The 15,147-nt window shown below is 39.1% G+C and overlaps 1 protein-coding gene across 8 annotated transcripts in view; it reads left to right on the forward strand.

Annotated features, from left to right (window-relative positions):
• The window catches only part of ERC2 (ELKS/RAB6-interacting/CAST family member 2), a 1,141,350-nt gene that overhangs the window by 725,151 nt on the left and 401,052 nt on the right, over positions 1 to 15,147 (forward strand). For 7 of the 8 annotated variants that reach the window (XM_060203088.1, XM_060203089.1, XM_060203090.1 and 4 more), the window contains one exon: positions 2,409 to 2,544. In XM_060203088.1, the coding sequence (XP_060059071.1) occupies positions 2,409 to 2,544 (136 nt within the window). Of the gene's footprint in view, positions 1 to 2,408; positions 2,545 to 15,147 lie in introns of those variants that run through there. The other variant, XM_060203094.1, reaches the window with a different exon arrangement.

Consider the following 15,147-nt stretch of genomic DNA (forward strand, 5'->3'; position numbering starts at 1 on the left):
AACTAGAAAAAGTTTCTTGTTAAGAGTGTCCTCCATTTGATTATTGTTTCAATTTGACCTATTTTGTTTATCATCTAAATTTCATCTTGTTTATATTACTGTAAGAATGATGACCCTTAGTGTGATTGTGTTGCTAGTCAGATCTCAGGAAGAGCATCTGTTTTAGCAATGCTTGTTAGGGGATTAGAGATTATTCTGTTCCATGGTTCTTCTTTTTTGGAAACGCTGTTGCTGAACCATATGTTCAACCTTCTGCTTTCTCCTTTGTCTTAACTAGATTTATAGCAGGTTGATGAGGGCATGGTTGTCTACACTGGGAGAATATTTTACTATGTGCTGCTGGTAAAATAATCTGTATTCCTCTTGTAACTCACTCTCGCTTTTTAAAATCTATCTTGTATCCTTAGTCTTTTACCTACTTGATCTCTTTTTAAAAAAAAATTTATTTATTCCCATTTGTTGCCCTTATTATTTTATTGTTGTTGTTATTATTGATATTGTTGTTGTTGGATAGGAAAGAGAGAAATCAAGGGAAGATGGGAAGACAGAGAGGGGGAGAGAAAAATAGACACCTGTAGACTTCCTTCACCACTTGTAAAGTGATGCCCCCACCCCCACAGGTGGAGGCTTGAACCAGGATCCTTACACAGGTTCTTGTGCTTTGCACCATGTGTGCTTAACCTGCAGCCCCACTGCCTGGCCCCCGATTCATTACAAATTATTATTCCAAGCACCAGGTCTGTTTTTAACATGATGATTAACTAAAGTACTATTCTATTTGAACTAAATGGTGACAGTGTATTTGATGTATGCCTTGTAAATATTATTTTAAAAAAATCTAAGTAGTGGATCATATCTCATAGCAGGAACATGAGCTCTCTCTCTCTCCCTCACCTCATAGTAATAAGAGCAGAATCTACTGAGAATAATATAATTGAGTGCATCACAGACCCAGGGCCCTGTGTGCTCTTTGCAGTCTCATCTCCTACCCACTGACCCTCCCTCACTACCCCTCAGCACTTTAGCCTTTTTGTTCCTAGAAGTCACAGATGTCTTTCCTGCCTTGGAAATTACAATTGCTCTGCTCTCTTCCTGCCAAGTTCCTCCACTGGATTTTTCTTGCTGGCTCCTTCCAGTAAAAAAGACAACATCACCTCCTCTGGGAGGCCCTATGTGGCATGGTGACAAAAACAAAAAAAAAAAGAAAAAAAGAAAAGAAAAGAAAAGAAAAGAAAAAGACAGGAAGAAAAAAAATGAAAAAAGAAAGAAAATAAAAGAAATAAAAACTCTCCCTCACACTGCTGCCTGTCCACACATATGATGAAGGAAGCATATCAAACAAGATATTACCTGTTTCCTCCAACATTAGGAAACCCCTAGTGGATCTCCTCGGTCTATGCCTGGCTTTCTTATTGTATATCAAGCTCTCCTTCCTCACTGCAGACCCAGTGCCAATCTGGCACCTGCCATAAAGTGTGTGTTCAGTACAACATTGTGAATGAATATATAGAACAGTCTGAGATCCAGATTTTTTTCTTATAATTTTTATTTATAAAAGGAAACATTGACAAAACCATAGGATAAGAGCGGTACAACTCCACACAATTCCCACCACCAGAACTCCATATCCCATCCCCTCCCCTGATAGCTTTCCTATTATTTATCCTTCTGGAAGCATGGACCAAGGGACATTATGGGGTGCAGAAGGTGGAAGGTCTGGCTTCTGTAATTGCTTCCCTGCTGAACATGGGCATTGACAAGTCGATCCATACTCCCAGGCTGTCTCTCTCTTTCTTTAGTGGGGCGTGGCTCTTGGGAAGCGGGACTCCAGGACACATTTGTGGGGTTGTCTGTGCAGGGAAGTGTGGTTGGCATCATGCTAGCATCTGGAACCTGGTGGCTGAAAAGAGAGTTAACATACAAAGCCAAACAAATTGTTGACTAGTCATGAACCTAAAAGCTAGAATAGTGCAGATGAGGATTTGGGGGTCTCCATTTTGTAGATAGTTAATAGTCCTATTTTAGTTATATTCCAAAGGGCCCATCACTATACTATTTTTTCTTCTGAGCCTGACATCTGATATGCAGGTGGATCCAAGTTATTATCTGGGAGATGATGTCATGGCTGGAAAAAGGACCAGAAGAAGATCAGAGAAGAGAGTAGCTCCCAAATATAGGAAAGGTGTATAGATATTGTTGACTGTAAACCTCATCAATTTGATGTGATCTGGGGCCCATATTCAGCTTAGGAGCCTATGTGACCTCTGCATCCCTGTAGAACTGAGCTCACATTCTGTGGTCATGATTTTCCTTCTGAGTCTATATCAAGATATCCTAGACTTAGTACTTCTTGGGTTTTAAGATTGTCTAGTGGTTGTGCTTAACCAAGCTTTGCTGACTTTTCTCAGGCATATGAAAGATCAGAATAAGAAGGTGGCCAACCTCAAGCACAATCAACAGTTAGAAAAGAAGAAGAATGCGCAGTTGCTGGAAGAAGTCTGCAGGCGAGAGGATAGCATGGCTGACAACTCACAGCACTTGCAGGTGAGTCTAGCATCTCCTCAAAATCCCTGAAGAACTCCCTCTGAAATGTACTTTTGACTATGAGAAGACAGGCACGGAAATGGTGGATTTGTCAGTACTCTGTGTCCAGTGTTTTTTGAAAAATATTTATTTATTATTGGATAGAGACAGAGAGAAATTGAGAGGGAAGGGGGAGATAGAAAGGTAGAGAGACAGAGACACCTGCATCCTTTCTTCACCACTTATGAAGCTTTCCCCTTGCAGGTGGGGACCAGGGGCTTGAACCAAGGTCTTTGCACACTGTAATGTGTGCACTTAACCAGGTGTGTCACCCCCTGGCCCCTTCCAGTGTTAATGATATATTCTGAGGGAACTCAGTATTTCTTCCAAAGTGTAGGGCACCATTCTAAGATACTGCCCATGAAAACCTTGTCATGGTGGAACCTACTAGTGTCTCACAGACTGTCTTGGTTTCTACATTTCACCTTAAGAGGTAAGGACTGCATGTTTATAACTGGAAAGAAGCTTAAACCAAAAAATGTTAGAATTAAATTTAAGTTGTGCTAGTAGGAGGGAATGGAATGTATATGTATCATCATAGAAGGTATTTGGAAAAGGATGCATTAAATTTCTTTTGGGAAGTTTACAAAACTGGTTTTATTTTGTAAAAAACAGTGAGACTGAGACAGGTCATTATTTTGTCTTTGCTGTGGAATAAAGTTATCTCTGAATGGATGGCCCTATCTTGGAAACCAACTGATCAACTGAAAAAAAATTTCCTCATTAACCATTCGTACTTTTGGCAAAAGAGCTTTCTTCATGTGCTTAATAAAACACTCAGGCTAAAACAGGTCATTTACTTTGAAGTTTCTTTATTTATTCCAGAGTGCCTTTAAACAGAGCAGTTCAAGTTCGACTTGGCTGGAGTTCAAGTTGAATTTTGCTTATTAATTAGTGTGTTTCTCCAGTTATATATTAGGCTTCCTCCTTGGAGATAGTTGAAGCTAGATAATTTCAACGTGTACTCATAGTTCATCGTTTTAATTGGCCAAAAGAAAAATAATTGTTCCAGAGAAGAAAATATAAAACAGTGTTTTGCAGAGATCATGATGCAGGAGGTTGACATAGTCAACGGTGATTTCTTTTTGCTCTGTGGCCTACAGATGGTGCAGTAATGTAACTATGTCCTTTTTATTTTTTTCATTATTTATTTGATAAGACAGAGAGAAATTGAAGGGAGATAGAGAGAGAGAGAGTAAGAGACAAAGAGACACCTGCAGCACTGCTTCACTACTTGTGAAGCTTTTCCTCTGCACATGGGGACCAGGGGCTTGAACCTATATCCTTGTGACTAAATCTTTTTTTTTATTAATGTCAGGTTTGAATAACATAATAGTGACTGTATTTTTTTTCAGCTCTGGGATTACCTTATCATAAATTAGTCATTCACTTGAATCTAAAGTTTTCCCAATGAATGTGGTATATTATGCCCCAAGGTTTTGTGTCTTCGTTTTACCACTGCTCAAATACAATGTCATATTGGAGTCTACATACTGAGATATTAATTGATAAAACTAGAAAATAATTTTGTTGCGTTCCCACTTGTGTATTATTATTTGTTTCAGACAATAATGCTGGCAGTTTTATAGGTAATACAACTAGAATCTCAGCTAAGTAATAAAGTGGCATCCTAGTAAAAGGTGGAAGCAGACCTGGTAATAGTTTTTCCCATTTTTCAAGAAAATGTGAGGAACTATAACAGTAGCAACACCATTTATTTAAGTTTTCAGTATTCTGGGCATTGTACTAGATACTTTACACTGACTATTATAAGTTGAGTTAGTTGGCAGTTTTATTTGTAAGTGGTAGGAATACAATTCAATCTGAACTACATAAAATGGGGATCTGTTGAATTAATTAGCTGAGAAAGCTGGTGTGTGTTTGTGTGTGTGTGTGTGTGTGTGTGTGTGTGTGTGTGTGTGTGTGTGTGTGTGTGTGTGTGTCACAACTGAGTAGATTCATTCAGATATCCAAACAATGGCATCAGGAATCTATCTCCAATCTACTTCAAGATGTGCTTTTTCTCTCACTTACCTTGTTTCATGGAAAAGATGAATGACAGCAATGGCTACTAAAATCTTGTCTATATTCTCTAAGGACATTAATCCCAGGGTAAGAAAAAAGGTTTGTGTCTTAGTGGTTGCAGAAAAAAAGTTCAAATCTTGATAGAGCATACAATTTTCTCAGGCCAGATTCAGGTTATAGAGCCACCTAGGACCAAGATCTAGGAAAAGCGTTAGACCACCCAAACCCCATGGACTGAGGACTTCTTCTCCTCTTCCACCTCCTTCTCTTCCTTCTTTTGACATATATAATTTTAAATAAAATTTAGTAGCAGCTGACTGAAACAGGCTATAGTACTTATAAGAAAGTGAGAAGTTCTCTTTAGTAAAACCAGAGATCAAAGGGGCCAGGTGGTGGCACACCTAGTTAAGTACAAAACTTATAGTGCACAAGGACCCAGAGTTGAGCCCCTGGTCCCCACCTGCAGGGGGGAACGTTTCATGAATGGTGAAGCAGAGCTGCAGGTGTCTCTCTGTCTCTCTCCCTCTCTATCTCCTCTTTCCCTATAGATTTCTGTCTGTCTCTAACTAATGAATAAATAAGGATAATAAAAATAAAAAAACAGAGAACATTGGCTGTCTCTACCTAATGAATAAATAAGGATAATAAAAATTTTAAAAAAAGAACATTGGGGTAGGGGGAGGGTAGGTTAACTATTATCCTACTTGATATATGAGAAGGAGGCATTTAAGTGATTGAATACCTTGCCCAATGCTACCTGACTGCTAAGTGACAGAGGTGGAACTAATACCAGATAATTATCTTTAGATGGGAAGAGTTCTAGACAATTTAGAAAAGAATCCCACCCACCCACACATACAATGTAAGGTTACAGGAGCCTTCATGGAACAACTGGGATTGGAACCGATGAGTGTGGCATGGGAGTGATAGAACAGTAAGGAGGGCCCTCTGACTAGAGAACTATCAACAGGGGAATAGGGGTTGCAAAGAGTGAGGTACATCCTGGGCAAAATAATACCAGCCCGTGTAGTAGTGAAGTAAGTGTTGTTACAATTCTTCAACTAACTCTGGAACTAGAATGCCTAGGATTCATTCCAAGATTCAGAACACTACTGGCTGAAGGTTTTGGGCTGGTTACTTACCCTTTTTTTTTTTTAAAATTGTGGTTTTTCATTTACTATGTATGAGAGAAAGTTCTACATGAGGCAGACATAGAGAGAAGCAAGTGCACCACTTCAGTATATGTGATGGCAGGGGTCAGGAATTGAACTGGGAATGTCCAATGCTCTATCTAGCAGTTGAGCAATTTCCCCAGTGGCTTACTTGTCCTGTTGAATCCTCAGTTTCTTCATCCATAAAACAGGAATAATCTCATCCTGTTATGAAGATTGAACAGACAATACTTATAAAATTTTTAGAGTTGTACTTGGCACAAACTAAGTTCAAAATAAGTATTAATGACTATAATAAGGGGAAAAAAAGCATTTAAAAGTAGTGTCTATCATATGCAGTTCTGCCATGATAGGTACTGAGCATCAACATTTCAGACTTTTCTATATATAGAATGTTGCTTTTCTAAGACTATATCTAGTTCTGGAAATTAATGTCATATTTTGGCCCCTGAACTTTTTCATGGCAATATTTTCATTAGGATCCCTGATAACCACCTCGTAGACCAAGTCATAAAAGATAGCATAGTCTGGAATTGCTTAGTTGCACTTCTGACCACCCGTAGTAAATGATAGCATTTGAAATGCAATAAAAAGTAATCATGATTAATTTTGATGAAAATGTCTTTGGTTAAGGTTAATAGAGATCCAAACTCCCACTTTCCTGGATTGTTAAGCAGATGTACTCAGATGCAATAATTACTGCCTTAAGCAGACAATTTTTTTTTTCTGGGGCCACTGGACTCTTTTTATGTTGCTGTTGTTTTAAGTAATTCCCATTTGTATGTTACCCTGTCAATTCTTGTGTTAGTAAACTGGTATCTGGTTTGGTCAGTGGTTATGGGACATTCAGTAAATTTGATCCATGCTATATTAATCATAGTTGAATACCAAGACTTTGTGATTTCTACCAACCAGATAGGTATCATATCCAGAAAAAAAACCCCAATATTTATTTCAGGTATTCTCTGAAATGATATTTATCATTGGACTAGGCACCAAAGAAAGTTTGGATTCAGAAATTCAACCAACTGGTATTAAAATTGAGAGCAAACTTGAGTGTCGACAGATTATCCATGTTTATTATAAAACAAGACACAATATCAATAGACAAAACATGGATCATTTTAGTTAAAACTAGATATATATTTGTGCTGAGAAATATTTCACAAACTCAACTTTCTCAACAAATGGCAAAATAAAGTGCCTACAGGGTCTGTGATATTAACATAAATTTGAAACAGGGTTACATGTAAGTAAAGTACAATATCTGGTTCTTTCAATTCATTTTCAATGCCTTATTTTTGGTAGAGATACATCAGTCAGCAATTACTATGATAATTCTGTACTGTAAACCATTAACCTCCCAGTAAAATAATAAATTAAAATAAATAAAAATAATTCTGTGGAGTAGGGGCCCAAGAGCTAGTTCACTGGGCAGGCAGGGTGCCTGCCTTGCCTTGCCCAGGGCATAGGTATGAGGCCCTGGAACATCACATGGAAAGACTATGGCACCAGGAGAATCTTTAATGCTGTGATGTCTTTCCCTCTCTGTTTTTGTCTTTCTGCCTGTCTCTATCTAAAAAGTTGTCCGGGAGCAGTAAATTTGTTTATGCATGAGACTCTGGCAACAACAACAACTATAATAATTATGCTGTGCACCAAGTCATCTTCAAACCCAGTGACTTTAAAGCATCACTGTTATTCCACAGTTTTCATCACATTGATTGAGTGGCTCTGCTGCTCCAGGGTGGACTTGTACTGGTGTGATTACTATTCCCTGAGGTCTATGGGTAGCTGGAAAGATCTGTTCCATGTGTTGATTCTGAGCATCAGGCCAAAGGGACATCGGAAACCCAGGGTAAACTTTTCCAAGGACGATAGCAGAGGCCTAAATGAGTGAGCAAACACATTCAAGACTTCATAAGTCCCCGTCTTAAACTAACACTTGGATGGCTACACATGCTGAGCAAATAGTCATGTGTTGGGGAAGTCTGTTCTACCTGTGGGAAGATATTGTAAAAGGGCAGATGCAAAGAGGGGTGAATAATTGAGACCAGCCTCAATCTGTCAAGAGACAAGTTTGGGAGAAATGTTTCTTCATTTTAGGAAAAATAATAGCATAGACATAATAAAAAAAACTGCAGTGTATTTACTGTATGAATATATTAAGGTTTCCTCTTTGGGAATCTCCAGCTCCCATGCCTCAGAAATAATGTCAGGGGCATTTAGCATTAGCTTCACCATTACTGTGGTCCTGAGGTGAGGGTTTTCTGACTGCCATAAAATAAGAACTTTAAAAATGTGGAATCAGTGGGGGTCGGGCGGTGGCGCAGTGGGTTAAGCGCATGTGGCGCAAAGCACAGGGACTGGCGTAAGGATCCCGGGTCGAGCCCCCGGCTCCCCACCTGCAGGGGAGTCACTTCACAGGCGGTGAAGCAGGTCTGCAGGTGTCTATCTTTCTCTCCCCTTCTCTGTCTTCCCCTCCTCTCTCCATTTCTCTCTGTCCTATCTAACAATGAATTGCGTCAACAAGGGCAATAATAATAACCACAACGAAGCTACAACAAGGGCAACAAAAGGGGGGAAAAATGGCCTCCAGGAGTGGTGGATTCATGGTGCAGGCACCAAGCCCAGCAATAACCCTGGAGGAGGAAAAAAAAAATTAAAAAATGGAATCAGTGTATTTTAGGAAGCTGGTTCACATTTTTAAAAATAATCTGTGGTGAGGTTGGGAAGTGGTGTGCCCAGTAGAGCACAAATATTACCATGTGCATAGACCTGGGCCCAAAGGGGGTGGAAGTTTCACAAGTAGTAAAGCAGTGTTGTAGGTGTCTCCTGTTCTTTCTCTTGCTCTGACTCCACCTACTCTCTCAACTTCTCTCTGACCTATCTATTAAAATAGAAAAAAAAATGTAAAAGAAGAAAGAAAAGACAAATGCCCTCCAAGAGTGGTGAATTTCTACTATAGTCACTGGGCCCCAGCAATAAACCTGGCAGCAATAAGAAATCATCATCATCATTATTATCATCATCATCTAAGGATCCAGTTAAGCACATGTGAATTGGTTTGTAACTTCTGTTACACAGATTCTAACTCTGTCCCTCTGGGTTAATATAGTATAAATAGAGAGGTTAAGGTTATCCTTTATGCCTTGACTAACAGAGAAGCAATTACAGATGCCAGACCTTCCACATTCTTCACTCCATAATGATCCTGGGTCCACATTCCCAGAGGGATAAGAAAAGGAAAGCTTTCAATGGAAGGGATGAGATACAGAACTCTGGTGGTGGGAATTATGTGGAATTGTACCCCTCTTATCCTATGGTCTTGTCAATCATTATTAAATCAATTAAAAAAAAGAGACTATCCTTTAGCAAGGCCAGCTTCAACCATTTAATAGAAGTATTTGTCCCTAGTCCCTTTTTATTTTTTTGGTCTGGAAATGCCTTTAGTTATTCTTTTCCAGAGGAAACATCCATAACTGACAGGAATAGAGAATGTTATTAATTTAGCTTCTTTTAAAATATTTTACGTTTTATTTGATAGAGATGGAGAGAAATTGAGAAGCAAAAGGAAAGTGAGGGATGGGTGGGAGGGAGAGAGACCTGCAGTACTGCTTCACAGCTCACAAAGTTCCCCCTATTCAATTGTGGGTTGGGGCTTGAGCTTGGGTTGTTGCAGATTGTAACATGTGCACCCTATTTACCTGGCCTCCATTTAGCTTTTAAGTTTTTTTGTTATTATTTTATTTCATTTTATTTAGAATTTTCTAAGAGAAAAAAGCAAATATAAAAGACCATGGACTCAAATACCAGTATTCAAACATTGGCCGTTAGTATCAGTTCAGAATCTTGAATGCTTCCCCAGACAGAGCAAAACTCTCTGATCCTTACTTTTTTCTTTTTTAATATATAAGTGGAAATTACAATCTCTCCTTCTTGCTGGGTGAGTTAGTTAAGATGAGGTTTTTGCAAGAACTTGCATATTTCCTCATCTACATTGAGTTTAGTGACTATACTATTCCTTCAGTGAGAATGATAATATACTTTTAGCCATAGAAGACACTGACCATTGGGATATCTTCCAACAAATACTTTTCAGCTGTTACATACTGATGAGTAATACAGACAGAGCACATAGCAGGAAATAAAAATTTCCAGCAAAGCATTATAAAGCATTTGGGGCAACGAGGAGGAAAAAATTAAAACATTTTTCAAGTTTATGTTGAGTTGTGTGTGAAAGATTGTGCTTTTTCTTCTGTAATTCCACAGAACTACTCTCCAGGACGCAGATTATGATGCATGATATTGTGTCTAGCCTTTGGGCTTTGGGCTTCTGTGTTAGAGCCCACACAGAGATTTTTTTTTTTTTCAACAAGGTGTCTTGCCTGAGATTCACAATAAATCATTACCTAAAAGGGATGCATTCCCACCCCAACCTCTGGTTGTTTCTTGCAAGTAAATATGCCAATTTAAAGCCCCTTTGGACTTCTTTGTAGATGTTGGCTGCATTTTTCCTTGTGCAGCTTATAGAGTTAATGAACTAACATTCTAAGAAATGCACAAGCCAATATTTTATACTCCTTTTCTGTTGTATGTCTGCAGAATTCTCTTCAATTTATTGCCTGAAAACTAAAGTCTGTTCTTGTGTGCTTCCGTTTCCAAATTATAGGTTCCCAGGGAACTGTAAAGTTTCTTCTCTGCCAGTGGTTAAACCTAAGTGTGATCAGTTTAAAAAGCAAATGAATGTTCCCATTTATTCTTATCCTTCTAGTAGAATTTAAAAAATAAGCTAGAAAGATAATTTTATTTTTTTCAGTTTGTGCAACTCTGTACATTCATATCTTTTTATCCCCCCCAAAGGGTACTTACTTCCTTTACTTTGCTTCTTCAATTAGGGTTGGAATCAGCTAACAGAGTAAGTGTAACAAACAACATAAACCTCAAAAATGCATAGCTTTCAGCAAAACATATAGTTCATGAAGGCGTTCCCAAGCTGTGTTGTTTCTTCGAAGAGGGGCACGTATGCTTTAAGCAGTGATTTTTAAGCCTCATATCTATGTGTTCATGTCCCCAAGTCACTGAGTTAAGTTCATTTCTCTTTCAATTCCCTACACTCAAAATTGTTACTCTGCGATCTATGTTCATGTGTTATGGTACCCTTCTGAGTACTGCCATTAAAAGAAACCTATCCAGCAGAGTTAAGAAATTCATCATCGTCAAAACGCATTTATCTAGTTCCTAGTTTTTCACTGTCATCATTGAGCAGACATGGTGTAGAGTGATTTAGGGAGGGTCCATTGAGTCATCTTTCTAAGCATATGGAAAGATGAAAGAAGTCCTCCTAACACTGCTGTAAAAGAAAAGGCCATGCTTGTTTAAAATTTTAATAATATTTAATATGATTTTTTTAACACTGTGAGGTGTTTTGCTTGCCTTGCAATTTTCTACCTCCATGATTAGAGAATGCCAAGTTCCATTATGTTGTAGATAAATCCCATTGTGTTGTTGAAATCTGGAGAGAGCAGCAGCCAGTGTTTCCACACTCTATGATTTGAGACATCAAGAAATACTCAAGTATTTATAAGTTTCTGGAAGACACAGAATGTTGGTGAGCAGGTCTGCGGGTTAGTACGGAAGTGCTTTCTTTCCTTGGGGATTTTTTTTTTCCTCCAGGGTTATTGCTGGGCTCAGTGCCTGCACCATGAATCCGCTGCTCCTGGAGGCCATTTTTCCCCCCTTTTGTTGCCCTTGTTGTTGTAGCCTTGTTGTGGTTATTATTATTGCCATTGTTGATGTTGTTCGTTGTTGGATAGGACAGAGAGAAATGGAGAGAGGAGGGGAAGACAGAGAGGGGGAGAGAAAGATAGACACCTGCAGACCTGCTTCACAGCCTGTGAAGCGACTCCCCTGTAGGTGGGGACCCAGGGGCTCGAACCGGGATCCTTACGCTGGTCCTTGTGCTTTGCGCCATATGTGCTTAACCCACTGCGCCACTGCCTGACCCCCTGTTGTTTTTTTAAAATATTTTTAAATATTTATTTACTTTCCCTTTTGTTGCCCTTGGTTTTTTTTTTTTATTGTTGTAGGTATTGTTGTTACTGATGTCATTGCTGTTGGATAGGACAGAGAGAAATAGAGAGAGGAGGGGAAGACAGAGAGGGGAAAAGAAAGACACTTGAAGACCTGCTTCACTGCTTGTGAAGCGACCCCCCTGCAGGTGGGAAGCCAGGGGCTTGAACTGGGATCCTTATGCTGTTCCTTGCTCCTTGCGCCACGTGCTCTTAACCCACTGTGCTACCGCCTTTGGGATTTATTTTGATATTTTTCTTTCACACCATAATTACTCACAAAGCAAAAAACAGCTTTTGTTGTAGCAGGTCCTTATAGAGTGTTCCGGGAAATCTTATCTAACAATTAGTTTTGGGGGCTGGGTGGTGGTGCACTTGGTTAAGTGCACATAGTACAAAGTACAAGGACCCATGCCAGGATCCTGGTTATAGCCACTGGCTTCTCACCTGCAGGGGAGACACTTCACAGGTCTGCTGGTGTCTCTCTCTCTCTCCCTTATATCTCCCTTTCGCTCTCAATCCTTCTCTGTCCTATCCAACAAAATGGGGAAAAAATGGCCACCAGCAGCAGTGGATTTGTAGTGCTGTCACCAAGCTCCAGAGATAACCCTGGAGGGAAAAAAGTCAGTTTCTAGTAACCTTGAAGCCATTACTTTTTGTAGTGAATCACAGGCTGTCAGGAATGACAAGCTCTCTTCTACATTATAATTGAGAACTATGTATTTGTTAGAAATGCTCTGAGAATTCAAGTGAAATTGTATGAATAAAATGGTTATCTATGGAGTTTGTCTTATTTCCTCTTAACTAAAGTATTATTTGTTTTTCAAAATGTGCAGTAACTTGCATATTTATTCTGAGAAATAGCTGCTGCTTTTTCCTGAGGATTTGTGACTTAATCTTCCACTTCATATAGCCCCCTCTGTACAAACACAACATATTGCTATGGAAAAGAGTGTTCTACCCTTAATCAAGTGTTGTCTAATCTACTACTAAATGACCCCCTGGAGACAGAGTGAGGTTCATTATTTTCTGAAGGGTTTTCAGGTTTCATTCCATTAGTGGCTCTTCAGCAGTCCTTCTCAAAGTGAATGTTTGTTTGTCAAAGCCTGAAGAATGAAATGTAGCATATTTGCCAAATGAAATATTTTTACTATGAAATTATTTTTTATTTCTCTGAGATGACGAAACTTGAGGAGATGAGGGCTGAGAAAAAAAGAATCTTATCTGAATGATATGGTAATCTCTTATACATTTCCAGGGAGGTTAATAATGGGATCAGACTACTTTTTACATAGTTACTCTCTTTTATGCCTTTTTACCCCTGGGAAATAAACTGATAGAGGAATGACAGGATACATGCTACTAGGGTCCCCAGAGAGAACTAGAGGCAGATTTAGATGTGCTGAAAAGGAATGGTGTGTTTCAGTGTTAGCCAAAGAGGAGTGCTTACTTTGTAGAGTCTGCCTTTCCTCTGTTTACCTTTGACTCTGACATCAGGGTTTATTTTAAGGCAAGGTTTGGGCTATAATCTGAACCCATAATTTTTATATGTTTGCTATAATCACTGCTAATGATCACTTTAGTCAGGGGCTATGACAGCAATAATGTATGTTAACCAGAAACCTGTGTGCCTCTTCAAGTTCACTGGGTGATTTTCATGCTGGGTCTCCCACTGACCTTGAGGACTGGGTAGGGCATGTATGTTTATCTTCACATTTTAGAGACTGAAACTGATCCTCAGACAATTGTTCAGTGGTGGAACGGATTAAAGGAGACTCCAAAGCATCAGAGTTCTTCCTGAAAATGCCAGATGAAATTTTGACCTACTGGATGCAGAAGATAGTGCAAGTGCAGAAATCATGCTTTAAAATTAGGCTGTTAGTTCAATGAAACAAATCCAGTTACAAAGAAGACTAACACAAGTATAAACCTATGGGACTACATCAAATTAAAAAGCTTCTGCACAGCAAAAGAAACCACTCCCCAAACAAGAGACCCCTCACATAATGGGAGAAAATCCTTACATGCCATATATCAGACAAGAGGTAATAACCAAAATATGTCAAGAGCTTGTCAAATTCAACAACAAGAAAACAAATATCCCCATCCAAAAATGGGGAGAGGACATGGACAGAATATTCACCACAGAAGAGATCCAAAAGACTGAGAAACACATGAGAAAATGCTCCAAGTCTTTGATTGTCAGAGAAATGCAAATAAAGACAACAATGAGATACCACTTCACTCCTGTGAAAATGTCATACATCAGAAAAGGTAACAGCAGCAAGTGCTGGAGAGTTTGTGGGTCAAAGGAACCCTCCTGCACTGCTGGTGGGAATGTCAGTTGATCCAAACTCTGTAGAGAGCAGTCTGGAAAACTCTCAGAAGGCTAGAAATGGACCTACCCTATGATCCTGCAATTCCTCTCCTGGGGATATATCCTAAGGAACCCAACACACCCCTCCAAAATGATCTGTGTACATATATGTTCTTAGCAGCACAATTTGTAATAGCCAAAACCTGGAAGCAACCTAGGTGTCCAACAACAGATGAATGGCTGAGCAAATTGTGGTATATACATATATTACTCAGCTATAAAGAATGGTGACTTTACCATTTCCAGCCAATCTTGGATGGACCTTGAAAAACTCATGTGAAGTGAAAAAAAGTCAGAAACAGAAGGATGAATATGGGATGATCTCACCCTCAGGCAGAAGTTGAAAAACAAGATCAGAAGAGAAAACACAACTAGAACCTGAACTGGAATTGGTGTATTGCACCAAAGTAAAAGACTGGCGGGGTGGGGGTGGGGTAAAATACAGCTCCAAGAATGATGGCAGAGGACCTAGTGGGGGTTGTATTGTTATATGGAAAACTGGGAAAGGTTACACGTGTACAAACTATTGTATTTACTGTCGAATGTAAAACATTAATTCCCCAATAAAGAAATAAAAAAATAAAATAAAAGTAGGCCTTTAGTATATGTATTGATACTTGGAAGTGCGTATATATATTTTTATATTCGACTTGGTATCTTAACATTTGAAGCATAATTTTCAGTTTTTTATTATTGTTATTTATTTATTGGATATAGATTGTCAGAAATCAAGAGGGAAGGGGAAGATAGAGAGTGAGCTAATTAGAGAGACACCTGCAGCCCTGCTTCACCACTTGTAAAGCTTTCCCCCTGCATTTGGGAACTGGGGACGCAAACCTGGGTCTTTGTGCATTATAACATGTGCACCTAACCAGGTATACCACTACCCAGCCCAGAAGTATACTTTTCAAAGTAGATA

This window comes from Erinaceus europaeus, chromosome 12 (genome assembly GCF_950295315.1).
Source record: "Erinaceus europaeus chromosome 12, mEriEur2.1, whole genome shotgun sequence".
Classification (NCBI taxonomy): Eukaryota; Metazoa; Chordata; class Mammalia; order Eulipotyphla; family Erinaceidae; genus Erinaceus; species Erinaceus europaeus.